Here is a 26,728-nt window from a genome sequence, read left to right as displayed (position 1 = left end):
GTCTATAGAAAAATGAAAACAAAAAGTTACTTTCCAGTCCTTCGTGGTCTTTGAATGAGTCACATCATGCTTAATATATTCCTGCGACACAGACTAATTTTAACACGTTCAAGGGTTAACAAAAAACTTTTCAGGCAGGGTGGGCCTCTAACATACTAAAGAAATTCTTCTTGTACTTGGACTCCAACAAGCCATGAAATATTTAAACACAAAAAGCTATTTCCCCAGTTACATGGCAACATTGCAGCTTTAAATATTAAAAACAATAGCACTCTAGCATTCTAAACAAGTACAAGAGTTCACTGGCACCAGGCACCTCTTGTCTTCTCTTGCTGGCATGGTAGAAAAGAAACTTTATTACAAAAACAAAGACAGACTACTGAGGAATGCACATTCCCCATATTCCTTCCTATCAGGGTATGGAGAAAATAAATATCTTGCTGATTTACCCATCCATGTATTTATATAGCACTGTTCTCGAGAGTATCTGGATTCATGGAGTGAGCAATGCAAGAGGGACCATTTTGTTGTTATGGGAATAAGGTGCATAAAGATAGACAGACAGGAAAGATCTCCTGCGAGTGTTTTTCACCACAGCTGGAGTAAATAGCTGCAATGATGATTTTACAAAAGATAGTGAAAAGGCAGAAAATATATACTGCCTCTTTGTTCTCAGGTCAACAACTGACACAAAAATATGCAAAGAGCTGAGAGTTATAGCTGGAGAGAAATTCAACCATGCAACTGTGATGATGCATCTTGTTTATAAGATAATCTCTCCATCCCCAATCAGGTGGTGCAAACATTGTGGCAAATCAATTTCGAGGCCAAAGGGCAGAATTAAATATCTCGGGATATGGCTGTTACAGAGTTCAAATAGGGAATCTTCAGAAGCAAACGCAGCAGCACTGCCATTAGTGCGTAACTCCTGGCTTTCCATTTCATCCAGTCTAACTCAAATTCTAGTCTTTATATTGCCTAATTATTATTTTCTTGTGGACTGTTTAGCAGCTGTCCCAGTACTGTAGTCTTTGCCTCAGATTCAATCTTCTGCTCACCCCAGTTCTCATCTTTTATGATTTCCTCTTCAATGCTTCTCCGTTCCTCACTCCCTTTATGTCAGCCTTTTCTCTTCTTTTCCCACACACACTTCCCTTCAGTTTCTCCTCACAGCCTGCACCATAAGAGATCCCTTAAACAAATCAGTGGCAACAATAAAGAAAAACACCAAAAAGCACAGGTCTACCCTGCAGTAGGGCTGTGTAAAGCCTGCAGTTTCCTCAGCATATGTGTTCCCTGGATGTACTCATCTTCATATTGGTGATTTGGAGACAAAAATGTTTCCCCACTATGCTTCTGTTAGCTCTGCAGAGCAGCATGGCTGAGGGAGAGTGATGAATTGACTCCTTCTGTGTGCTGCCAAAGGGCACAGCATCTTGTCTCCACCGATGCTGGGACTGAGCAGAGACGTGCACACCGACCTCCCCTTTGGTAGGACTGGCCTGTAGGGCAAGTGGTGGGAAGTATGCATGGTGCTTAATGCAGCAAGGAAATAATGTGAGCTGCATGGACAAGTCCAGTATAGTACTGATGCCTGAAATAAATTCGCTTGTATCTTCTTACTTTGACTAATCTTTAGGAGAAAAAAACCTGACCGTTTTATCAAGCACACTCGATCTGTCTCTATAGGCAAGTAAGGGCAGATGTAAGTTTTCTTGTACTCAGTGATCAAAAAAAAAAAAAAAATTGGCTCCAGATTCTTATAGTCAGACAAGCTTAGCAAGTGCCCAAGTTAAATTTTCATTTATATATTAAATGGGAGGGGTAGTGAGGGCATAAGAAGATGCTCCCTTCACCCATCTGAAACAACAGATGCTCCCAGCACTGTCTCAGAGCTCTTTCTGCCCCTGCTCATCCCCGTCTCTCAGGTTAGAGCAGCTCCCAAAACACCAGTCCTCTGTAACAGGGTTCAGGAATACCTATTAATGCTCAAGGATGCTTAAGGCTTTTTGTTATAATATTTAAGATAAAAAGGTGCTATCTACTGTAGACGCAAAGCATGACATGTAAAATCAGCAAAAAGTTTCCAGTGCTTAAGAAAAAAATAAATCAGAAACTGAACCTGACTTCTTCCTTCCAGCTTTGCCTGGAACGGGTACCGTTTGTCAATGGATGCTACATAATCACCTCAGTGAAGCTTCCAGACTTTTCTGGTAGAGGAACAAAAGTACAGCATGCACCTATCTGTAACACTGAAAGATATGAGGTTGGGGAATATTGTTAGCTAGGCCTCATTAATAAAATAAGGCTAATGATTTATTCATATCCAGGACAATAAGAGGACAATGTAGAGCAGTTACATTAATGGTAAGTAGATGCTTTGGGGGAAAAATGTGAACACTAATGGAAATTGGTTCTGTCTGTTTCAGTGTTTTGTATAAAACAGCATGGGTGATTTTTCTGACCAAATCACTACATGAGGGACGCAGAATTCCCTATTCTACATATTAAGATAGGAACTAGGAAATTATTCAGATTAATATAAGAATATATTATCACTTCAGTGCTTGAGTAACTCTCTCAATCTCTTTTCCCCACATGCAATCTTTTATTCCATCTTTTCGCTCTCCTTTTCTAGAAGCCTTGAACTTGCTACTGTAATTATGAATGCAGACATTATTGCTGTGAAAATAACACTGAAAATGATCTGTGAAGGCATTATTTGAAATGGTTACTATTTAAAGCTGACTTAGCTGTATTTCTGCTGTGGAACATTATATAATGTGTGCCCTTCCAAATGAAGCTGTAACTTTTTTGAACTAGTTATAGAAATCTTTTTCAATACTGCAGATTTTTTATTTTTTATTTTTTTGCTCAAAATGCAGAGTATGTGAGCTGTTCTTTTTTCTCCCCCAAGAACCCCTGTGCCAATTCTCAGGTAAAGTTGTGGAGTTTCTTCTGTTAGTCACTCTCTGGGTTATTTGGCATCTAAATAGTGGCTGTATTTTGCCTGGGCTTCTGCTGGTGGGACTCAGCAGTATCAGAGCCCTAACATGGAGTAAGGTCACCCCAGCTGGACCAAGTGCCATGACCTTGATGTTCATTCAAGGCTGGCCCAGTGCCAGCTGAGCTCCAGATTTTTCAGTTGTTTTCTTCTACCAGCTGTGCTGCAAAGAGCTGACCTAGATATAATCCTACAGATAATCCTACAGATAAAAAGATGGGTATTTTTCCTCCATATACCAGTCCTCCACTACTAATATTTTGACTACATCTATACTAGTGAATGAAACAGAAGAGGGACAAGCAGCTGGGTCCTTTACTTAGCACTGCTTGTGTCCATACCCCCGAGCTCTGTTTCCCCTCAAACAAGGGGACCTCTTTCATCTCGCCTACTGGGAATACTGTTTGGGCTCTCTTACAGCCCTAGTCTGTGGCCAGGCATTGTCTGGGAGAGGGATATTTGGCAAGAAAGGTGCTAACTGTTACACAGTACAGAGGATGGCACGACAGGGCTCTAGTATGGCCTTTGTCATGACTAGTTAATTAGCACAGATGTAGCCTTCAGTGTTTGCAACTTCTCTTCTCCTGTAGGACAACGTTTCAAGGGAACCATGAACTTCTGACTAAGCTTTGACTGCCTCAGTTCCCAGATCACTTTCAGGACTTGAATCACTCCTACAGGCAAACAATACCTGTCAGGATGATCTAACTGTATGCCAAATTTCACCAAAGGCAGAAGAACCAATTGAGTTTTCCCTGGCTTATATCAGCAGACAAGTTAGAAACACTGCTTGGGTGGAGGAGAGTAGTCGTGGTGGAAAGCCAAAAGGAAAGGTAATGCAGTATCCCGCTCTGCAGCAGGTAACATCTAACCCCTATGCTGCTTATGAGGACTAGTAGGCTGAACACCTCATCCGCACAGCAGGGCATGGGCAGAGTGAGAGTCACAAATGCCAGCAAATGAAGTGAGGTGTTGCCAAAATCATCAGTGAGAATGCCATAGGAAGGGTAGGGTGAGTGATGCAGAGGCAGCAAACTCCAGACTGCAAGTTGTGTCATATGGCCATTGTGTCATAAGGTCATATGGCCTGCCTTCTCTAGGCAATCCTAGTGTTTTTTTCCACACTTTTTGCCTCTGTGATTTCTTATATTTAATGCCATGTCATTCACAGCTGGTTGATGTGCAATTTTAAACCTTTCTAAAAAAAAAGAACCCATAAACTTTTCCAAAGCATTTGCAGTTCTTCTTCTTTCTGCAACTTTCATGAAACCATGTTGAAAAATTGCTGAATGGTAGATAGTCTAGGGGAAAAAATGGGAGCAAGTAGAAATGCACAAGAGCATAACTGTCAGTTACAGAAAAAAATATTCTTTTCTCTTTCCTTTCCTTTCCTTTCCTTTCCTTTCCTTTCCTTTCCTTTCCTTTCCTTTCCTTTCCTTTCCTTTCCTTTCCTTTCCTTTCCTTTCCTTTCCTTTCCTTTCCTTTCCTTTCCTTTCCTTTCCTTTCCTTTCCTTTCCTTTCCTTTCCTTTCCTTTCCTTTCCTTTCCTTTCCTTTCCTTTCCTTTCCTTTCCTTTCCTTTCCTTTCCTTTCCTTTTCCTTTTCCTTTTTGGCAGTGGGGGAAGGAAAGAGTTTGTTCCCTTTTAAAAGAAAATTTTCTACACAAAAGAAAGCAGAAGGTCAAATCACATACTTTGACCAGTTCCAGTGCTTTGTAATAGGACAGAGGAACTGTCAAAGTAGCTTAAACCACCATTGTCCTTTCTTTTAAGACTCTTCTCTGGTAGGTTTGATATCATAACTCTCAAATTTTAGATCCAAAATCTGTGTTTCACAATATTATTGTACTCTGTACATACAGCTTTGGGTTAATCTTATTGCTAATTATTGTTATTGCTTAAGCAGTAAAAGCAGATTTTTCTTTATACAAAGGCTCTGCCTCTGATCTCATCCCTGATTTATGTACACATAATTGGTGATGGATTGAGTCTCAGCTGAACTGGAGAAGTGGAGGAGATGTGTGCAATGCCAGTCAAGCAGGAGAGAGATAAGAAAAGATGTTAAATTGCTCTTTTGCTTCCCCCATAAATCTGTCATATAAATTACTGCATCAAAGTCCCAGGAAGTTGCACTGGTCAGAATCTAGTCTTGGGTCTGTGGCAAGGTCTAGCAAATTACCCCATGTTGCCCAGGATGAGTGAATGCTCTGGGGGCTCTTGATTTACCTGTAATTCACCTTCTGGACAGGTTAATACTTCTTTTTTAAACCCAGACAGAGCCACAAGGCACAAAGATCTCTCTTCTACCCTGCTCCACATTCTCTCTGTTGCAAAGTACAGGAAGTACATTGCTCTCCTCTCTGGTGGCTCTTCCCAAAAGGTTTTGGGCCCCATTTACTCACTCGTGATCTGGCTGTCAAAGTTATCTAATTTACTTTTGAATATTTTGTCTGATCTGCTACTCCAGAGCTTCCCCCAGACACTCTGCAATGGATCAATAACTGTGCCTCGTGTAGGTGCTGTGTATCTTTGTGTATCATCTGCTGAGGGAATTAGTTACTGGTGGGTACCTTTCTCAATGTCAATTCCTTTGGGAGGTTTCTGCTCACTACTATGCTCAGGCAGTAAAACTGATCTTGTTTCTTGATGTCCATGACAATGTTAATGCTTCAAAATGTTTCTTTGCTGCAAATTGCACGAGCCCTTATTGGCAAATATATACATATATATATATATATGTTCCGCATTATCTGCCTCTTCTGTAGATTTCTGGACAACATTCAGTAATTCACTGTCACTGAGCAAGTCTAGGTCGTCCCAGCACTTGACCTTCCAGTCATTAGGATTTAGGTTGCCTGTGGTGTTCTCCATTACGTATTTACTTAATAGCTTATTTTCTACTTCATAGTTTATTTTCTACATCCAGAAAGGGGTACAGAAGCCAGAAATGGGTTACTCTTTACAGATAACCACTGGTTTCTGCTTGTAAATCAAGCAGACTACCATGTCAGAAATTTTATACTAAGGCAGAAAAAAATGAGGCCAAGAATTTTACTTAATTTTTTATAATGCTACAGAAATTCAAATGAACTTGGGAGAACTGTCATCAGCAGTCATCTCGGGATGGCTACATTTGGGAAGTGGTGTGAATTTCAAGGCTCTGTCTTATGTATTTTGTCTACAGTTTTTAAAACTGCTGTAACCAATTTTGGACATGCAGAAGTTTATTATAAATAAAAGTACTTTAAAAAAAGTCAGAGTGCTTTAAATGCAGCAATTAAGTACCCATGTTATATAAAACACACCCATATCCATAATTATTTCAACCACAAAATTGTTTCTGCAATTTCCTTGGAAGCAAAACAAGATATTTCATTTCACAACCAGTCTGTTACTGTTACTTTTCAATGAGTTCAGTGAACTAACTTAACAATCTGTATTAACAGTTCTTTTCATCATGGTTTAAAAGACATTTGTATGTGCATGTCTTATTAAACATAAGACAAATTCAGTAAAGACACACCTCCAAAATTTGAACACGCTTACAAAGCAAATTATGTAAGCTTATTGCAGAGGAAAGAAGAAAGGTAGAAACACAAGAAATCTGAACATGCAAGCATTAATTTCAGACAAATTGGGCCATTTCAAAATCATCAAAACTGTACTGTACACAATTATACACATGGAATCCCAGCACAGGGGGAATCTCCTTCTCCCCCCACCCTCTGGCTTCAGGGTGATTGCACCCACTACAGTCAAGGCTGGAGTTCACAGAATTACAGAACTATAGACTGGTTTGGGTAGGAAGGGAACTTTAAAGATCCCTTTGGAGGATCTTTGCCCTTGTGTAGGGGGCATCCAACACTTCTCTTGGCAACCTGTTCCAGTGCTTCATTACCCTCATAGTAAAGAATTTCCTCTTTATACCTAATCTAAATTTACCCTCTTTCTCTTTAAAGCCATTACCCCTTGTCCTATCCCTACATGCCCTTGCAAAAAGTACCTCTCCAGCTTTCCTGTAGCCCCCTTTAGGTACTGGAAGGCCGCTGTAAGGTCTCCCCAGAGCCTTCTCTTCTCCAGGCTGAACAACCCCAACTCCCTCAGCCTGTCTTCATAGGAGAGGTGCTCCAGCCCTCTGATCATTCATTCCTTGGTGAAGCTGTGCTGGCTGTCTCAAATCACCTTCCTGTCTTCCATATGCCTTAACATAACTTCATGGAGAATCTGTTCCATGATCTACCCAGGCACTTTGCTATTCACAATTCAGTGGCTGTGCTGTGACTTGCTGTCAAGTGATCAGCCCACCTTGTCAGCTAGTTATCTGCAATTACAAATAAATAAGCATTTCTATATGGTAGACGAAGAAAATGCCAAATTTCCCTTTACTGCAGTGGGGCATAGCATGTCACTCTTTGGTCTTCTTGTAGCCTGTGTAGAACTGGGAGGGAAAGATATGGTGAATCACTCTGTACTGGTCTCTGTCTCACTTTGCATTAGTTACCTCCTCACCTATCTGTGTCAGAGACTACACAAATTCTAACCCAACACTGCGGACTTTCTGCCAGCACAGCAATCCTCACGTGGTATCTGGAGAAGCTGATCTAAAGACAAGAGCCCTTCCCTCAGTATAAATAGACCTGCGACAGCACATCAATTTCATTTATGTCAAATTAAACAAAATTTTGCTTTTTGGCTGAGAGGTAATGAGCTTCAGCCAAAAACAAATTCTTACTTCTGAGTTATATAAACCCCTTAAGTAGGACGTTTATAGTACAAATACTAATAGACATGCAGCTTCTACGTGGCGGTGCTCCCAGGTAATGCTAGCAGAGAGCTCATCACAGGAATAGCAAAACAATGTTGGATGGTGGATATGAGCTCCTTACAAAGCTGTGTGAGGAGACACCAGATGGAGGGCTGAATCTGAAGACATTTATTTTTAGGCTTTGGGTTTTTAAGGAGAGCAAAGGAACTGAGAGGGGAAAACAGTGTCAACAGTTCACACAGGCTCTCTTTTCATGTTTGGGAGAAGCCGAGCTAGACTGAAACTATAACTATGATGGGATTTAAGAGTAGACACAAAAAAGGCAGCCACAAGCTATACCTGTAACAAGGAAGGTCACTTCTAGGAGTTTTTGATGTATTGAAACATGAAAAATATATTCATTTTTGCCCAAAGGCAGAGGCTGGCATGGCAGCTTGGGGACCACAACTGTAATTGTTCCTAAGAGGAAAAAGAAAATGTTCCATAAAGTTGCAATTGCTTTTAAAAGAGAGAAACATTTGAAGGACTCTTCAGTGCTGTTCCAAGTGCAGCAGAATGAAACCTCTCACGTAGGGCTGCTTTCATCCATAGGTGTTGCGGCAGTCAACACAAATTGCTGGAGAGGGGAATAGGTCGGGGTGGAGGGAAGTGTAATTATGACAGCAGACTGAAGCTGAAATAAACAGAGTTTAAAAATCAGAACATCCTTTCTTTTTTTTTTTTTTTCCTTTTTTTCTGAGGAACTCCAAGCAGCAACTCCAGTCCAAAAAGGGGGGAAAAAGGGGAGAAGAAGCAAAGAGGCATGGGAGAATTTTTTTCCAGGAGCCTGGTCTCTATCTGTTTTTTTTTTGGTTGCATTGTTGATTAATGTAATTGAAGTATATATAACTGCAACAGAAAAGGAAATAAGACTTCTACAGGGACCCATTAATTTCTTCAGGATAAAGTGTTTGAAGGTTCAAAGGCTTTGTTAAAGCTTATTTTAAATTTAAAATTTCCATTGCCAAGGGATTGATTACTATTCTTGCTTTAGCTTTGTCAAACAATAAGTTGATCCCAATGCTTTCAAAGTTTTATGGTGATGTACTTACTATATTCAGTTAATTGTAAAAAAGAGGGGACTGTCTTCTATACTCAAGGACAGTTATTTCAAAAAAGGTCTGCAAATGTTCTTTCAAATGTTGAAAACCTTGGAAACCACAGTACTTGTATCCACTAAAACAAATCACAGTATTTTGAGATATCATAATTATTTTTTGAATATTTCTTCTCTTTGGGAAAACTACGTAACATCATACATGTCAATATTTTGGGGTATGCGCAGTACTGGATAATAACTTAATTTCAAGCCATTTAATAGAAATTACATCATCCTGAAAAAAGCTCTTGTGGCAGGCTGAGACTCCTGTTTTTCTGCTAAACTCTGTTTTTCTAATGTGACCTCATCACCCTGACTCATTTCTCTCTCCTCTAATTGACATCTGGGTTTGTACGTGTCCTGGAGCAGGAGCAGACTTTTCTCTTTCAGTGACGACTACTGTGGGCCTCTCAGCTTCAGTTGCAGATCTGTGGCATTCCTATCATAACAATAAAGGAATGCTTTATTTTTCTTATTTGCAGAATAAAACGACAAACAGGATCAATTCATACATGTATACACACACTCACACACTTCAAAGATTTTCTCACAAAAATGTAGTGAAATTGGTTTTGGTTTTCAGAATTTTAATCTGTCAAGGAAAATTCAGATGGTTGCTCTCAAAACCATTTTTTTTGCTGTTGTAATTTCAGGTTACAAAAAATCTCTCATTGAAAAGACGACATTTCATTAAAAAAATGTCAAAAGCAAGATGATTTGTTATTTTTATTATTGAACTAAATAATGGCCTCAACTCTATTTCCAAGTTAAACCAAAATGATGTCTTTGGTATCTTGCACCTCACCCAGTAGGACTACAGCTCACTCTACCATGTAGTCATCTCCAAAGCTTTAGAGTGCATTAAAGGAGGCCCCTCCAAAGTAAAAGTATATTTTGGGCCCTGGTTGCATTTTTTATCATGATAAAATATTGTTGTTTACTCTTAATTTTCTACTCTCCAAATGCTCTAAAATGGAACTGTTATTAAAGATTGTGAGATGAGATTGGCCTGACCTGCAAAATGTGTTTCTGCACTCCAATTTTGGATGGATATCATGAATCCTGGCTCTCTTATCTGACATGAATGAACTGGTTTTTCAAGGCAGGAAGAGATGAGGAGAGCAAGGGAGCCAATGACATAAAACGTTGACAGTTCTCAAGATTTTATTATGAGTCTTAAAATGTTTGATATTTTTCTTAAAGCCTCATCTGTGGAAAGAAACTATTAATGGCAGCCTGAGGTCCCATTTTAGGAAAAAAATGCAGGCTTCATGATTGCAATCACTGGTATGACTCTAAAAACTCAAACCCAGAAGGCAAATAAAAAGCATCAAAATATGCCATTTTGAAATAACAAGGTTTTAGGGCTCTCTCCTGAGTTCAGACGATCAGTTCACGCTATCTTTGGTGCCAGCGACTGTACCATCTGACAAAGCAGCACAATATGCTGGGTTGGAGATGGAGAGAGAAGAGGGAAAGGGAGACAGTAGCTAGGTAGTGCTAATGTTTCCCACTTGGAGGTTCTCATTTTCCCATAATTGTGGAGTTAGATGTCCAGACTGTGACAAGAAGGCAAAGAAAGGCAGGAGATGGTGAACCAGCAGCACCTCTTGCTCAGAGCACACCTACTCGTGGGGTCGCAAGGGGAGAGCCAGGGATGGGCAGCTGGTGGGTATGACTGCAGGAGAGTTGTGACTCAGATGTGAACACTCCTCTCTCAGAAGCAGAGGCTAGGAGCAAAATGCCTTTAATCAGCACTTCATTTAGCCCCCATAAGCACACAAGTAGATTAAAACTGTTGAGAAAGCATGAGAACACTTTTATATTTTGGGTTTTCTTTCTAGCCAGAAGGGCTAGAAACTATTTAAGCCACCAAAAGCTCAGAGCCTGAGGAAGGCAACATCCCTGCATGTATTCCCTGGGAAGCCTCCCTGTCATCTGGAGGTGGAAGGAGGCAGAATAAGTCTTTTAAGATGCATTAAATAGGCAAAGTCACTGTTTACAGTCAAAAGCTGCTTTTTAAGATTTCATGAGTTCTTTATTTAAAAACAAGCAAACAAATTCAGGTCACCTCTTTATCCCACTTAATTTAGGAAGGCAACTTTTCAAGCAGATTTTCCTCCTGCTTTCTTCCTCACCATCCTCTTGTGCACTGAGTAAGAAAAAATGAGAAAGTGGGAAAGCCTGGACTTGGTTCATCTAACATTTTAGATGAATCTATTGTGGCAGGGTATCCCACAGTGCTTTCCAACCCCCCTGTACCATGCGAGACAGACGTCTCACCTGATGAATCTCACAGAAAGCCACACAACAGGTTAAAGGGGAAAATTTTTCTTCCACCTTCAGAAAAAAATGTAAAAACCCATCACAGCTTGTGTGATTTATGCAAGTTATCTTTTTCTTTTTCTTTATTTCCTATTTTTTCTTTCTTTTTTCCTATTTTTTTCTTTTTTTTTTTCATTTTTCTTTTCCTTTTTCTCAACAATAGCCACATATCATCAAGTTCACTTGAACAGATTATAGCCAGTCTCCAAAGCATAGCCTCCCACCTCACTAGGGAGTTATGACTGATGTGATGAATTACTCATCTCCCCTCATAGCTTGTATAACGAAGATCATTTGAGTGGGTTGCTACGTCCATAGTGACAAAATTGCATAGAAGAGTACAAGTAATGCCTCCTTGCTGTAAGCAGCTTATGGTGTAAACTGAGTGCATACACACAGCACAGGCATAGCAACAGGTTAAAAGGAAATTTGAGAGAAGAGAAGCAGAAGGGAATACTGTTCCTGGAAAGAGTGTTTCACAAACAGGGAAAACAACATATTTCTCTAATTCCTCACTAATCTTCTAGGTTAACTCTGATGCTGGAAAGGCTGATGATGAAATAAGTGAAGAACACATGAAAAATATGGTTTGTATCTGGTATTTCAAATAAAAAAAAAAAAGTGGACTTTTTGGCAAGGTGCAATTTGCTGTTTAATCTCCTCTGTTTACTTTCACAGCAAAATTACGCTGAAGCAGGCTAATTTGCTGAACCAGTGTGGCCTCAGCATCATGAGCTCATTTCTGTTTTGTCTCAGACCTCCAAAAGAATAAGTTAAAAATGTTAAAAAGGAGCTCACATGGCTCCTTTCTGGAGGGATGAGACCAGTGTGGGCAGAGGGCAGGGGAGAGCAGGCACAAGGACAGCAGGGGAGAAGAAGGCAGGGTGTAACTGTGATGTATACGTATATATGCACAGCAGTGCAGCTGCAGCTACATGTGAAGTTACTCTGATGCTTGCCTCTCTCCACTAAATAGTGAGTTTTCTGCCTGTAATTAACAGCTAGAGCTGCATGATCTCCGTGTAGCAGCACTAACAGATCAATGTTTGCTCTGGGTTTGACTAGGCCCAGATAAAGGGCAGACATGCAGGGGACTGATAGGGGGAAAGCCTCCCGTCCTTATATCTGCTCCTGCATGCTATGGATCTGAGTGTGTCTGGCAACAAGTGCTGTATTTGCAACATAGTGCTTGGAGAAAGTGACTCTGAAAGTGGGCCAGTGAGGAGTCAGGGATGAGAGAAGATCGAGGCCAGCAGAGTGGATGAGGAAGCATCAACACCTCCTTCATCAAAGCACGGGGATATGTGATTAACTTAAAAATTGCACAATACCTGTTTTCATGTAAATCATGAAGTACAGTAATAGAAGAACTGGAATCTTCATTGTCCCCCTGAAAAAAAAAAAAAAAAAAAAGCTTTCAGACAAGTCTTAAACCCCAGATGGGTAGTGATGCTCACTTCAGTTAACAGTTCTTTTCCAGAACCTAAACTTATCTACCTTCAAAGCAACCTACAATCTTTTCAGGTATCTACAGCTGATAGATACAGTTTTCAGCTGCTTGCAACAGCATGCAGCATAAGAAAATACATATAAATCTCCATCTTTAGTGCAAAGTCTGCTTCTACAGCTTGAATCTCTCTTCATTTGGCACTGAAAAGAGAAAGGAACAATTCACAACTAAATTCTACCGGTAAGACGACAATGTCTTCAGCCACTCCAGTCATTCCTGGAAGAGGTTATCTGTCTGCTCTTCTTTCCTTGTCATTGCACTTACCCAGACTGTGGAGATCCAAGATGCAGGTTCCTTTCTGAACAGATTTAAACCCACATTGCAAGAGATTTATATTAGATATCCATCAAAGTGGAACTGGAATCGAAGCCTCTAAAAGCCAAGACCTGTGAAGCTCTAAGGGCTTTCTAAACTTGTGCCTGTATTCTGGTCTAATGCAGAGGTACTCCTCCTTGCAGAATATCAGTAGGACAAATGGATAAGGCAGCTTTTGTGACACAGGTGTTAGGGTTCAAATCACCCGCAAACAGAACAAGAATCCAAAACTCAGGTCTTCTGTGTCTCCACAAACCACTGAATGGTTGGATGAGGGGCCCAGTGTGGTATCTGGTCACGCTGCTTGCATTCCCCATTGTGGAGGGAGTCCTTCATTTTAAGGTAGTGCTTACATATTGATGTTTTTATAAGTTTGCTAAAACAGCACCAGCTGTGATCTATACTAGTCTCAGCATTTTAATGACTTTTGGCTAAACCTTCATAGCTAATAGTTAAATTGCCAAATGCTCCATAAAACAAATATGCCAACAATTTGCTAGTTAATCATCTATCATAAATGGATGTACGCAGCTGCTGAGATATATAATTGCTGTTTCATCAGGGTTGGTACGTTATTTACATAATTCCCTTACCGATTTAAACTTTTTTTTTTTTTTCCTGAGAAACACAAAAGGCAAGAAACGCTAACATAATGTCTCATTAAATGCAGCACGTTAAAGAGACAGTTCTGGTCACAGCTGGTGGATAACAATAGTGATTTTCTTTGATGTATTTTAAAAAAATAATTGAAAGTTGTATATATCTACATATTTATGTCTATGCATATATGTGTAGGCATTGTTCTATACTTATACAAAATATTTGTATGTAGAATAGGCATACGAATATGTGTTAACATATTCAAATTAAGATCTGTTAAAAATGCAGAAAATAGGTCTTTTATGCAAGTGAGAAAGATAAAACATGAGCAATAAAATATAAATCAGCATTTTTTCTTTGATTCTGTGCAGTATTTCTGATTAAAGAGAATATCAGCTGCAGAAAGAATCCAAGTCATACAAATTAATATGTTTTCGGGATAAGCATATTAAGTGTGGGTTTGTGATTTTTTTCTTTGTTTGTTTTTGTTGTTTTTTGTTTTCAGAAAAATCCCAATTAAAAATGAAACAACATACCTTGTTAATGTTTTCTAAGTGAAAGTGCTAGGAAAAAGTGATTGGTAGCTTTCTGATTTTATGTCTTTTTTTTTTTCTTTGTCAGGCTCGAGAGAGCTGATGAAATTATTCTACACCTAGAAAACTTTAATGCTAAAATGAAAGCTACTACAATTGTAGAAATAACACTAGCAATCAGAGTGCCTCCTATATCCATGGCTCTTTTCCTTGACCTGTTCTTTTATTTTAATGCGAGCACACACATATTAGCAAGATACTAACTGTATTTGTATGACAGAAGCAAGGTATGTAGAGTAAGAAAGCAGCACATGGTTTGTAATTTGTTTGTTTGTTTTTTTTAGGTTAGTGTGCCTGCATTTGCTTTCTTTTCATGCTCTGGTTTCCAAGATCCAGGATTGAGAGCTGGGAACAGGGTCTAGAAGAAGACTCTTCAATACTTTGGGCGTTACTTTCATGCCTTTGGGAAACCATTTAAGTGCTCTCTGTTATAAACTGTGCAATTAGGACTGATTTGGTAAGTTCCAGTTTCTGTGAGGGTCTAGACTTTGGGAATATCTACAGGCAAAACGTTTACCTTCCTCCATTTTGCCTCTTCACTGGCATTTCCTCCGGATTCTTTATCTCCCTCTGCAATAAATAAATAAATAAATAAAATTAATAAGCTTCAGGAAAATGCTAGAAGAATACAATTGGAAAGTCTGCTTTATTTTATCAAACAGTAGGATTGATAACTATATGTTTTTAAATTTCCTCACCAAAACTTTTTGATCTTCATCAGAAAGAGCTATCTTTCAAATGGGAGGTGAGAGCACTCTGCAGTGCCCAGCTGCTCTTTGCTTCTTGGGTAGAAAACAGTTTCAGCTGAAGCTGTTTTCTGTACATATAGCAAAGCCGTATGGAGTTCATCAATGTTTCAACATATTTCAGTGATTATAACCTGAGCTGAATTTAAAAAAAAAAAAAAAAGAAAAAAAAAAGTGATCGAATAGAAAGTAGATGGTTCTGTATCTGACTCCGGTATTTTCTTATACATAAATTTAATGTGCTGATCTTTAAATTATGTGTCTGTAAGGTCAAGCATTCGGTATGAAAAAACAATGCCAGAGTATGCTCTGTTTGACTTTAACCTGGCCTCTGACAGTATTCCCCATGACAGTCTTTAACAATGTAATTCTTCCTTGTTTTCTCCCCTTTAGATCACAGCTCTACTTACTTTCTACTGCTCCTGTTTCAGGCTTCAAGCATCTGTATTCCTGAATATCTGGTGATGTTTTGCCACCTCTCTCTATCGATCTCACCAAAACCTCACCTCTCCCTACAAAAACATGGGGACCAGCTTATACAGCAGTTAACATTATCATAAAATTTCATATGTGAAAAAAAGCAGCTTTCTGTAACTTCTTTTGCAATAGAAAGCATTTGTGATTCATGCCAGTCCTGACGTGGAAAATCAGAACCATAGACTGAAACCATCCTGAAGCCCCTTGTGTAACCCAGGACATGTTTCCCATGTCTGGGTGAAGCAGTCCCACACAGCCCCATTCACCAGCTTTCATGCTCTGAGTAATGTCCATCCTCTGCTCTAAATGAGTCAGGGTGCCCACAGAAAAATGAGCACATAGTCACTTCTTTTGGAGTCATATCCTACTAAATGGGTACAAGGAGACCAAAGGCAGGTGCACCTCACAACCCGAGTCTGGTATTTCCTGTCTTTTCAGTGCTTGACTATGTAATCTTAGGGTATTTTTAATAGTATTTTTATTTCTTAGGGTTTCCTTTTTAAACAATGCAAAGCTGAACATGTCCATTTGCATGAGAACAGTCTCTCCTGACCATATCAGGAAGGATGAAAGCTCCAGGTTTCTGGTAGTGGGTGATTTGAAGCAACCGATGGCAATAGTGCAGTGTTTGAGCCATCTCCTGAAATGACTGCCATGCTGGTTTTATCAGTGGTTTCACAGGTATTTGCTGATAGCAGACTGAGGCTCAGGTCTCAGGCCCTGTGCTGGGGAAAGTGTCTTACAGACTAGTGCTCAGCTTTCATCCTTCCCCCCTGCTTATCTATGGCACCTTTGCTGCCATCTCCTGCCACTTGTCTTCTTCCTCTTCTGCTTCTGCCTCTCATTAGCCAGAAGCGATACAGACAGCAGCTGGAGTCGTGGGAAGGACTTCTTTATCCAGTATGCTCTCTCATGCTGGGGCTTTAAAGTTGCAGAGCTGGCAGTTGGAGCAGTTTGCATTGCTGAGCCTCCCAGTCCCTACCTGAACTAGTCCCTCCTGGGCCCACATGGGCAAAACAGTGTGTTCTTTTCACCCCCAACCTCATTCTTGGAGCCAGGAGGATTTCTTCCGCTGGAAGTTTCTCCTAGAAAATTATCCAGAATCAGACACCCAGCATGATTTTCTTCAATGCTTACACATGGTTAAAAAGTAGAAGTTCAAGCAGCTGCAAATAAGATCTGCCATCTGTAACAAAATGTTTGAGAGAGTGAGGGGACATCTCACCTGTCCAAGCTACCAAGTACAGAGTAATGGACTGCTAGACTATTACAAAGTAAGTCCTCAATATAAGGCATGTGTTCATGGACGTCGATTTATAGGTCTTGAAGAGAAAATGTTCTAATTTTTATTTTACTTCATAAGGCAATGATTTTATTCCTTTCAGTGTGTCAAGCGGTGCTCTGGACTTGAACCTTAGAGTCCTCCCTCTTTTTTTTTAAGCCAGTGGGTCACACTCTGTCCTTTAATACAGCCACCACCAAGCCCCACTAATGTCAGCTTTCCTTCAGAGGATGAAGTAATATGATTGAGTCCCAGAAAGCAGACCTCAAAGTCAGAGGCTTTATAAGCCTGCTTCTTAGACCAAAGGCTTTAGCAGGTGGATTCTAAGGATTTTATTATGAGGAGCTTGACATGGTGTGGAAACTCTGAGCCATGAGGACTTGCCCTTTCTCTCAGCCAGCTGCTGAGCTACAGGTCTTCTGACTTTGTTCCAGCTGATATTGATGGCTGTTCACCTGCTACCAAACAGGCTATAAAACCTTCCAGCAAATACCTTTTACAGTAAGTGTTTTTTTTTTTCCTTTCTCCTAGATTTCAACTGTGAGTGAGGTGTGTAATACTAAGAAAAGCATATTCACATTAAAACAAATTTAGATACCTATAGGATATTTAGGTGTTTATATATGCTAATGAGGGAAACAATTAATTTATAGTAAAAATTAATCACTGCACTGCATTCTTGCACAATAGACTGTCAACCAAATGAACAAAAAATAATTTTAAAAGAAAAATGCAATGGGCTAGTACTCATTTATACATTCTACAAACTTAACAGTATATTTCTGATAGATAATGAGGTCTGATTTTACATTAAATGCTTTTAAGATGAAAAAAACAGATATCTGTTACTGTTTACCCCTGTGTTAGTAAAAATAACTCTCTTCAAAAAGTGAAAAATAGATCTTAATATTGATTAGTACCATGGCCACAAACAATACTCAACGGGAATTTTCTGAGTGCTGATTGTGGCTAATATTAGATTTCATTTTCCTCTCTCCCAGATTTTTTGATTGTTTACAATATTGTCAGAGTTCCTTGGATCAGCACCAAGTCACACATCTCACACTGCTGAAGTAGCTTGGTAGAGGTTAAAATGGCCTCGGCCCCTTCTGGGCACTCCCCACCACCCCTGGGAGCAGCAGCACTGCACAGTGCCTCTTCTACACTGTCACACTCCCTTCATATGAATGAGTTGGAGGCCACACTGCAAGGGGATACAGGACAAGACCTGGTGGACAAACTAGGTGGACTTCAGTGTCATGTGTGGGACCTCCTGCTCCCCTTTGCATCCTATCAATAGGGACCAGCCTCTTTACTTGTGACCCCATGCCTGCTCTTGGGTTGTTTTAGCAAATGTCGAGCCTCACGTGTGAAACATTATGAGGTTGATTCCTGGATCACTCAGCCATGAATTGTCATTCAAACATCACATCCTCTTTGAGTGGTGGATCCAGAAATCAGCACTGCCAGGCTGCATTCACAGTGTGAATTCAAAAAAATTCAAGCAGATGTCTGTGTGGACTCCTTCATCTCAGAGAAAATAGGAGGGTTCAAGGTTTCACATAAAGGAATAAAGATGTATGCAAAGCCTTTGCTAAAGCAACTGCTGATATATGTCAGGGCATATTGTAAGCTACCTACCCAGTATGAGGAAATGAATGCAGGTTTGTGTCCACCAACCCATATTTGCTGTCAAAGGCAATGGATCCAGTATCAGTTTGTGTAGATTCTCCTCCTGCCGCAGGATCATATCAAACACTTACTGTATATACTTTACTGTATACTGCAATAGTTTCTCTGGTCCTGAAAGAAGACTCACCTCACTGCTCTCCTTCTTTTTCTTTTCTATTTTTAATCCTGGTCTGATTCCCAGTCAGTCTCTTTCTACAGTGCCCTTCCTTTCAGGCTTGATTTTTTCACGACAGCCCTAGCATCCCTTAATAACAAAAAGCAGTTATAGAGCCCTGTGAAAACTTGGTGCAATCCTCATTCATTTGCCTCCTTGTGCAATCAGGACCTAGCCTAAATTTTCAGGTTTTAGAACATGTCATGAACATTTACTACCATTGTCGAAGAGGGCTGAGAGAATATATTCTGTGCTATTTCATCATAGTGCTGCCTTGTGAAGGTCACATCTCAGCATTTTACTAGGCACAACTCACAGAGGTTCAGCAGTGAACTTTATCTGGGGAACATTTCCCAGCATAAGCCTGCATGCGAGTGAAAAATATTTAGGTAGGGAATTGGCAACAAAGCAAGAGGAATGGGACACTATCAACACTTGCCATTCCCAACAATAATGGAAAAACACAATTAATTTTAAGGCAGGCATTGTATATATGCACAGCAGATTGATAATACAATTTAAAGTACAGGAAACGTACTATATTTCTAGCATTGGAAGACAACCAGTTTGCTCTTTGCTCTGACATAGACAGTCATGCTCTTTATGTCTGATGTGATCTCTGCAGAGGACTACTATGGTTAATAACTTCATCTGATCTTTTAAATCACTGTCTTACTTGCTTTTTAGTTACCCATATCACTAATGTGTTTTGTGTTGTAATTGCCCCCATCATGTTCCATTGGGTTCTTCAAATCTTATTCATCTGTTTGCTTCCTGAAAGCCCAGTGCAGCGCTCTTCTGTGACCTGAAAACAACAGGACACACTTAGATAGTCCAGGTCAACAGTAACCACCTATTCACTACTTGGATACTGAAGAAATACCAAAGAATTAACAGAAAAGAAAATGAAAAATAACTACCTACCCTCACCTTGTCCAGGTTTTGAAAAGAGACTTTCAGTATGACAGCTCCAAACAGAGGCAGTGAAATACTTCACCTGTTCTTCCACAGAAACCAGAAAAATAACAACCACCACTTTGCGCTGTCCTCACTTCCCACAGCCCATGCTCCTCCACCCTGACAGGCAGGACTCATGTCAACATCCTGTCACTTCTGTGGGGAAGAGAAAAAAAGAATGGAAGAAGGCATGTCTGGAGAATCCTTGCTTATGCCAGCGCAGAAAGAATCCTGGCTAAAGAGCAGGCAGACACATTGTTAACTAACCAAGAGCGGTGATCTGTGCTGGGGCTAATCAACCTGGACCTCAGCAAGGTTTGGGGAAAGCAGACACAGGTTCAGAGAGGTTAATGCAGCTTCCTGGAGATCAGCAGAAGGCAGACTCCTCTGCCTGAAAAAATGATGAATCATGTAGACATGATCATTTCATGTAAAAACTTGTAGGCACTGGGTACTGGGAGCTGTGGTGGTACCTGAGCTCTCACCAGAGCCTGGGTCCCAGGAACGTCCATGCTTGGTGCTCTGCAGGCCCTCATCCCCCTGCATGCCAGCCAGTAAGTTACTGGCAGAGTGGCCAGGCCAGAAGCACCAAGCTGCAGGCTGCAAGCTGCAGGACTGTGTGCACGTGCATGTTTTCAGAAAGCAGGCACTCTTCAGGAGCTGTCCTGCTTCCAAGATTCCACTTTTTTACAGTTGTTTACATTCTTGTGCAGATAATGTTTATGTGAATGTAGGAAAAGTAATGAAGACTAGTTTTGTTAAAATCATACACCCACAGGGTGAGAAGAGAATTCAAGAAATATTCCAGTCATCTCTCCATTCCCTCCATCCCCCAAAGCATGCTTCCCCCAGAGTATCCCCGCAGTGTTGGGGTCTTTGTGTACTCCCTGCAGACCTAGTGTTTCATTATTATTATTATTAGAATTTTATTTTTTCTCCATCACTAGGGGTGACCTCTGTGCTGATTGCCAGAAAGTGTTATTTTTTTTTTCTTTCAGCCGCATTGACTTGCGTTCAGCAGCACAATTCTTTCTACCTGACAGTTACTCTGTGAGCCTTGAGATGTGCTGCCCTGAGCAAAGCAACCCACAAAATGTCCTTCAAAAGCAGCTCATTGGTGTTCTCCAGCTCTCCCCTGCCACGGCAGTGGCTGCAGCTTTCTGTGAAGCAGCCAGGTCACAGCAGCAGTCCTGGTCCTGGCCTCCAGCCCTTCGGTACTGTCTGTACCATCTTGAGTAACCAGCTAGCATGAGGTGGATCATGGAATATAATGAGGATTTCCAACTTTGAGCCCCAACAGACCAAAAGGAAAGAAAAGCAAGGGGAGAAAATTCTGGTGCTCTTCTATCAGTTCATTCATCCTCTGCCACAGTGTTAAAAAACTACTGCATTTGCAAGTGGGACAGCAAAACAACCTCATTCACAGCATTCATGCTGTCTTTCTCCCCTTGCATGTGTCTGTGTGCCCAGGTAAGCCAAGCCTGCTTGCTCCCTCCAGGGTCACGCTCAGATCATTTCAGTACTGCAGCATCAGAGCTGGTGCCGCAGATGCTTTAAAACTTCTTGTTTTAAAGCTTTTTGTTGTTGTTCTTTCTATACTTCCTGGTTAGGGTTTGAATCAGAAGCACTGAAATGCCTCCGAGGAGGCTTCCAATAACACACTGATGCCTTTCCAAGACTTCACTGCCAGTAAAAGTCAGATGAAGTTTGGGCCAATATCTGTGTTTACAGATTCTGGAGTGAGCTGAACTGAATTTGTCAACCTGAGCTGTCTTAGGTTCACTGCAACACCTGTCTGCACAAAGCCACTTTTAGCTCTCTTGCACTCGTGACTTCTTCTATCCTGTCAGTCATTATGGCACACCTCTCATGTTGGAAGGGCTGACAGAAAAACTGCCTTTGATCTTGTGCAATAGTCACTTTATGATGGGGAATTACAGAAACAAAAGATACTGGGTGTGACTCGCTCATTTGATGTAAACACCTAAAGTAGGTCAGAGCCAGATCTGTGCCAAGCACCATGGGCTGCCAGGCCAGTGCCAGGCCACCGTCGCCTTGGCCTGAGGTCGGCCTCAGGAAGGGCCAGCGGGGCAGGCCCCAAGGCTGGCTGCCTCAGAGGTGTCGTTTGGTGAGGTGAAACCTGGAAAATAGAACTGCTGAAAGTTGTCTTCTGATAAAGAATATGGTGAGTCACTGCAAAGCAATTAATAGCTATTCTTTGGGGATTTACTCTCTCTCCTGCCCACTTCCTTTTTCTCTGTCCTCAGTTATCTAGCTATAAATAGAGATGAGTAGTTGAGTGCCTGAAGCAGTCACTTACCTTATCAGTGTCATCTCAATGAAGTGTACAATTAATTTCTGTTTCAAAAATGTTGATTGGTTATAATATTCTCATTGTGGCTGAACAACAGCAAAACATTTATTAAGTCTTGCACAGACATACATAGGCAGTCAGCATTCGTGCGTGCTCACCACATTAATCTCTCATTTAGTGGCAGAGAAAGAGAAATCTTCCTGTAAGGCTCGATCTGAAATGTGTCTCATTTCAGCTCGCACGTGACGGATTATCTCTTTGCTCCCTTCTCTTTCTATTTGTGAACTTCACTTGTGAACGGTGGTGGTGCAAGGCTGGGTGACAGCAGCCGCTGCCTCCTTCTCTCCAGCAAGGCAGGAGCAACCCGGGGCTGGAAGGACACAGCCCTGGCAAGGCGAGCTCTGCTGACTGCCAGAGGGTCCTGCGGCAGTTTTTTGTGCTGTCTTCACCTAGGAGAAAAGCTCTGGATGTGTGAGAGGCTGTGCTAGGGGGAAAATTACCTTACAGGTCCAGCTGGCATAATGAAAACATTCTGAAGGGTAAAACTATGTTGCTTGTCTCTTATATCCTTACCTTTCTCGTGTAACACATTATGGAAATGCAAATATGAACTTATTGGAAATACATTTGTCATTAATCTTTAACTGTTTCTGACATTACATATCAGCATTTGGAAGCTCTGTGCGCACTAAAACCATCTAACATTGCATCCCATCTCACCACATGTTTTCTTCATTCATTTTCCTGGGATAAGAAGTCAAGAACAGCAGGAAGTGTCAAAGACTTTAATCAGCTGGATCATTGTGTTGAAATTCTTCAGGTATGAAATCTGAAAATAAAGAATATAATAAATCCAGTAGCTAATAACAAATATATCAGTAATAAAGGTCTAATATTTTCCAAAGGAGCAAGGTTTACATTTTTCACTTTCAATTTGCTGCTCCCACTGAAGACAGTATAAAGTGAAAAAATAGGCTTACTAAAGATAGATCATGCTGAAATAACATTATATCTTTCCTTGACAAGGTAATAGGTTTGCTTTAAAAAGAAAAAAAAAATAACAAAAGAATTGTAGTAGAGCTCATTTATCTGGTTTTCAAAATGCATTTGACATTATGTCACATAGAAAACAGTTAAGATGAAGAACGTAGAGATAGCATACAAATTCTGAAATAGATAGTGAGCTGGCTCAAAGTGAGATGGCAAAGGGTCCAGCTGCAAACAGAAGTACCAATAAGTAGCTGCCAGATGTGCCTCTCAAGGCTTAGTCTTGGGACTGATCTTACTTAATGTTTTCATTAATCATTTTGGCATACTAAGTAGAATAGGTTGATGAATGATACAGAACAAGAAGAGCTCAGGTTTGAGAAGCAGGAAATGAATGTTGTCATGAAGACAGGCCTGAATAAATTAAATTGTATGAATGCAAAGTTGTGTCTGATATAACACAGACTCCTGCTATAGGCTGGCAGTGGAAGGGAGAGATTAGCTGATCGTGCAATGAGTACAAGACATTAGGAAAAAAGAAAATGCAATAACAGAGATACATTGGTCTCCATATTTCTGACCGAAGTAACTACTAATTACACATACATGCCACTTCTGGGACCTTATATAGAAAATTACCAACAATTGCAGTCATCCTAAGATGAATTCAAAGTGGCTACTAAAATGAACAAGGAAACCAGAATACAAAAAAGAATTTTAAAGTTACTGACTACATTTTAGTGCCCCTTTTGTCTTCCAGTGTCACGCACCTCTTTCCCCTTCTGTTTGGTGTCCAGTTGATCAGCTGCAGTAGGTATCATTGGGAAAGCATGGAATGATGGACAGTGTGACCTGGCTGTATGTGCAACAGAATGAAAATTATCATATTAATATAAGATGTCAGAGGGGAATATAACTTCCAAAAGCCCATATCAGGAGCCTCCTAGAGGGCCCCATTCTGTTAAATATGTCATGACACATACCAGTTGCTGGACTGGTTCTTCATCCGGTGAAGTGGCAACTTTCCAGGTTGATTTTGGAGCTTGCTGTCACTTTTGACACCACTCATAAGATAACTCCAGTCTTCATGCTGGAGCTCATCCTTGAGGGCCTTTTACATTTTTCTGAGGTAGAGTCATCCAGATTAGGAAAGAAACAAGACCACCGGGCTGAAGCAAGCAACCTCATAGCTCAATGGCAAGTTTCTGTAAGTACTGTGCAAATAGTTTGTAATTACTTTATAGAATTAAATACTTTACACAAAGCCTCCCCAAAATTCAGGATAATAGAAAAATAAGTAAATATTGTGAGTTATTGGCAAATAATTTCTGACCAGGAGTAAAAACTTTTATAGTATTTTTAATAAATAAACTCTTCTGCAAAAGTGAATTGTAAAACATTATAAGAAAAAATAAGAAGATGAGCAAACAGAAAGATTCCAAAATCTCTCCAGAAATTAAACCTGACACAATTTTACACTTCTGGTGGCAAGTTCTAAGGCATATGGAAGACTACTGAGAGGTATTTTTTTAATCACTCTTTCTTTCATAATGTCTTTTTACAGCTTCCATGTTATCTTTAGTTTCATAATCCAAACAATTCTGAGTTATTTGTACAACTATAAAATATAGAGTTTCTCTAACTTAAACAATCTGTTCAGCAATCACAGCCCTGTATATACATTTTACATTCTTCTATTTTTGATAGCAGTATCTAAAATAAAAACGGCATTTTCATAAAAGTAGCTTTAGATTGCTATGAAAAAGTATAAAGTGAACACATTTTCTTAGCAAGCACAATTACTAAGAATTGCAGGTATTCTTTAAGACAATCTCTTTTGCAGTCACTAAATGCAAGGATATAGTCAGACAATGAGCTGTAACTGCAGTCTCCCAGCTGCTCTGGCCTTTTCCAGCTGGTAGTGAGGAGCAGGTCTCTCCCATAATGGCTGGGGAGGCCAACCAGGTCCAGAGAGTGGGGAAAAGCCTGTGGAAAAACCCTTCCAAATGAAGTGCTCAGTGCTTTAAGGGTCATTTTTTTGCAGCCAAGGACTGAGAGCAATGAGCATTTGTTCAGCTGAAACACTCTCAAAAGTCTTCTGAGATGTGGAACATCTTGTCTGGCTGTTCAAACTGAGGTTTGGACATGTAGTATTATTCACCTAAAGTAGTATTATTCGTCTAAAGATTTCAAAACATTTTCTGATAGTAAACCAAGTAATTTCCTTCCCCTCTCTATATTTGCACAAGAAAATGCCTTAAAAAAAAAAAAAAAGGAGATCCAGAGTGTGAGTTACTTATGCTCACATGTTGCTCAAGTGGTGAAGACAATCCTGTTCTCCTGAGTATTAGTCCTCTGTAGGCTATTTCATGGTGCTATTTCACTGTAGTCATGAGGTATGATGCTAATGTTGGACAACAGCTAAAACAGGGAGTCTGTGCTATCGGTGAATTCAAAGCACCGGTTCAAATTCTTAAGCATTAAAATCACAGAAGGAATTGCTTGTCTTTTTGCCTTTTCATTCTTAAAACAAGTTTAAATGACTCAGATAGACTTGTTTTAATTCATCAAATAGTTTACCTCTCTCCCAAAAAAGCCTTAGGTGTGATGCACAAAAGCAATTAATAAATTATTCAGCTCTCTCCCCTGACTTTGTGCATTAATACATGAAGCCTCTGACCCCCTACAACATGAATGTTTTAGTGATTAAAGAGACATTCTGGCATAAATAGGTCAAATGTAGAGCTATGGAACTTCCTTCACCATCTGAATCTGAGTTAGTAGTCTTTCTCTCCTTAATTATAAAATCCCAGAAATTCTGGGAAATACAGAGAAACCTGAAATCCTATAAATAACACATAGCAATGCTTGGCTTCTTTGGGGTTTCTCAGGTGTTGTCATGTTCTGAACTGTGCAGCCAGCATTCTTCATACATTAATAATCAAGAGGAGAGACATTAAAGAAGAGGAAATATGTGAATAATACAAGAGACAAGGGAAAAATAATGAAAGCAAATGTCCTTCACCTGACATTGGGCATGATCATTCTGTCCCTGTGCAAATAAATCTCTGGCTTCAGGTTTGGTAATAAGGCAGTAAGTTGCTTATAAGTGCTACTGAAGGCAGATAAAGACAGCTGTACATTCAGATAGCTGTAATTCTATTTTACATAGCACTACAGAATTGAGCCCTTTAAGATAATAGCCAAAAATTAAAAAAGTCTTTTAGCAGCACTGTGTTAAGCAGGGTCCCTGGCATTCTCTGGCGTTAGGAAAAGTTACATTAAAAGCAGCTTCAGAAAATGTGTCTTTCCTAAGCTTGCAGTCATCCGATCAAACTGAAGGAGGGCAGACATGCCGGGGTAGCAGATGAGGGTAAAGGAGCCTGCAGCTCTCCACGTATGGAGCTGGTGGGCAGAGCCAGGCACTCCGGGCAGGGGGACTGTGACCTCCCTGCACATCTCAACCAGTCCCACCTCCGCTGGAGGGCTGAGTCCTCTCTGGTGACAAAAGACCACAGCCCTGAACAGCCACAGGGACAAGGTGCTTTAATCAGTGTGTTAGACCTTGTTCGTTTAGCATTTTCCTGTAACCCAGAACCAACATCCTTTTTCATTTGTTCTTGCTCCCTTGCTGTCCTATTTCCCCACAATGAGGATTCCCCAAGCTCTTGTTACTGGCACCAGCTGCTTCCCACAGGCAGGCAAGCAGTATATTGAATTCATTAGCGTTGGCATGCCTACAGCTCATACACATGTTTTGCCCTTGGGGCAAAGTGGGGACCCTGAATATCTCCTTCACCTTCCTGCCTTGTTCGCACTCCATCTGTGATTCTATTTAAGTGCTTGGCTTTCAGCTGCAGAGGTTCCAGGGC

At 40.4% G+C, this 26,728-nt stretch overlaps 1 protein-coding gene and 1 long non-coding RNA gene across 4 annotated transcripts; both read right to left on the bottom strand.

The window, feature by feature from the left end:
* Positions 1–4,687: 4,687 nt before the first annotated feature.
* LOC310894969 (uncharacterized protein) lies at positions 4,688–20,125 on the bottom strand. Of its 3 annotated transcripts, XM_083825705.1 has the most exons (6): positions 19,823–20,125; positions 18,394–19,711; positions 14,765–14,817; positions 12,561–12,619; positions 10,976–11,056; positions 4,688–9,343 (listed from the first exon to the last, which is right to left on the bottom strand). In XM_083825705.1, exons 2-6 carry the CDS (start codon positions 18,500–18,502, stop codon positions 9,301–9,303), a joined length of 345 nt encoding a protein of 114 aa, XP_083681831.1. In that variant the 5' UTR covers positions 18,503–19,711; positions 19,823–20,125; the 3' UTR covers positions 4,688–9,300. The 3 variants fall into 3 exon arrangements, 1 of the variants encoding a protein (XP_083681831.1); XR_014580321.1 differs by lacking the exons at positions 10,976–11,056; positions 18,394–19,711; positions 19,823–20,125 and adding an exon at positions 14,946–17,894; XR_014580322.1 differs by lacking the exons at positions 4,688–9,343; positions 18,394–19,711; positions 19,823–20,125 and adding an exon at positions 14,946–17,894 and having other exon boundaries at positions 10,711–11,056.
* Positions 20,126–21,458: 1,333 nt separating this feature from the next.
* LOC310895503 lies at positions 21,459–24,065 on the bottom strand. The gene is made up of 3 exons (XR_014580737.1): positions 23,840–24,065; positions 23,627–23,712; positions 21,459–22,698 (listed from the first exon to the last, which is right to left on the bottom strand). It is a non-coding gene; the product is annotated as an uncharacterized lncRNA (long non-coding RNA).
* Positions 24,066–26,728: the final 2,663 nt, after the last annotated feature.

Source organism: Anser anser (assembly GCF_964211835.1).
Source record: "Anser anser genome assembly, chromosome: 2".
Lineage (NCBI taxonomy): Eukaryota > Metazoa > Chordata > Aves > Anseriformes > Anatidae > Anser > Anser anser.
The sequence above is the reverse complement of the archived record's forward strand: the minus strand, read 5'-3'. Positions and strand labels throughout refer to the sequence as shown.

Excerpts from the sequence above, each read along its gene's own strand:
- LOC310894969 (XM_083825705.1), bottom strand. The coding sequence starts at position 18,502 with ATGATCCTGCGGCAGGAGGAGAATCTACACAAACTGATACTGGATCCA. Across the intron at positions 12,620-14,764 it reads AAGAGGCAAAATGGAGGAAG|GGGGACAATGAAGATTCCAG; the intron begins GTAAACGTTTTG and ends TTTTTTTTTCAG. Across the intron at positions 11,057-12,560 it reads CATGATTTACATGAAAACAG|TGCACAAGAGGATGGTGAGG; the intron begins GTATTGTGCAAT and ends TTTCTTACTCAG.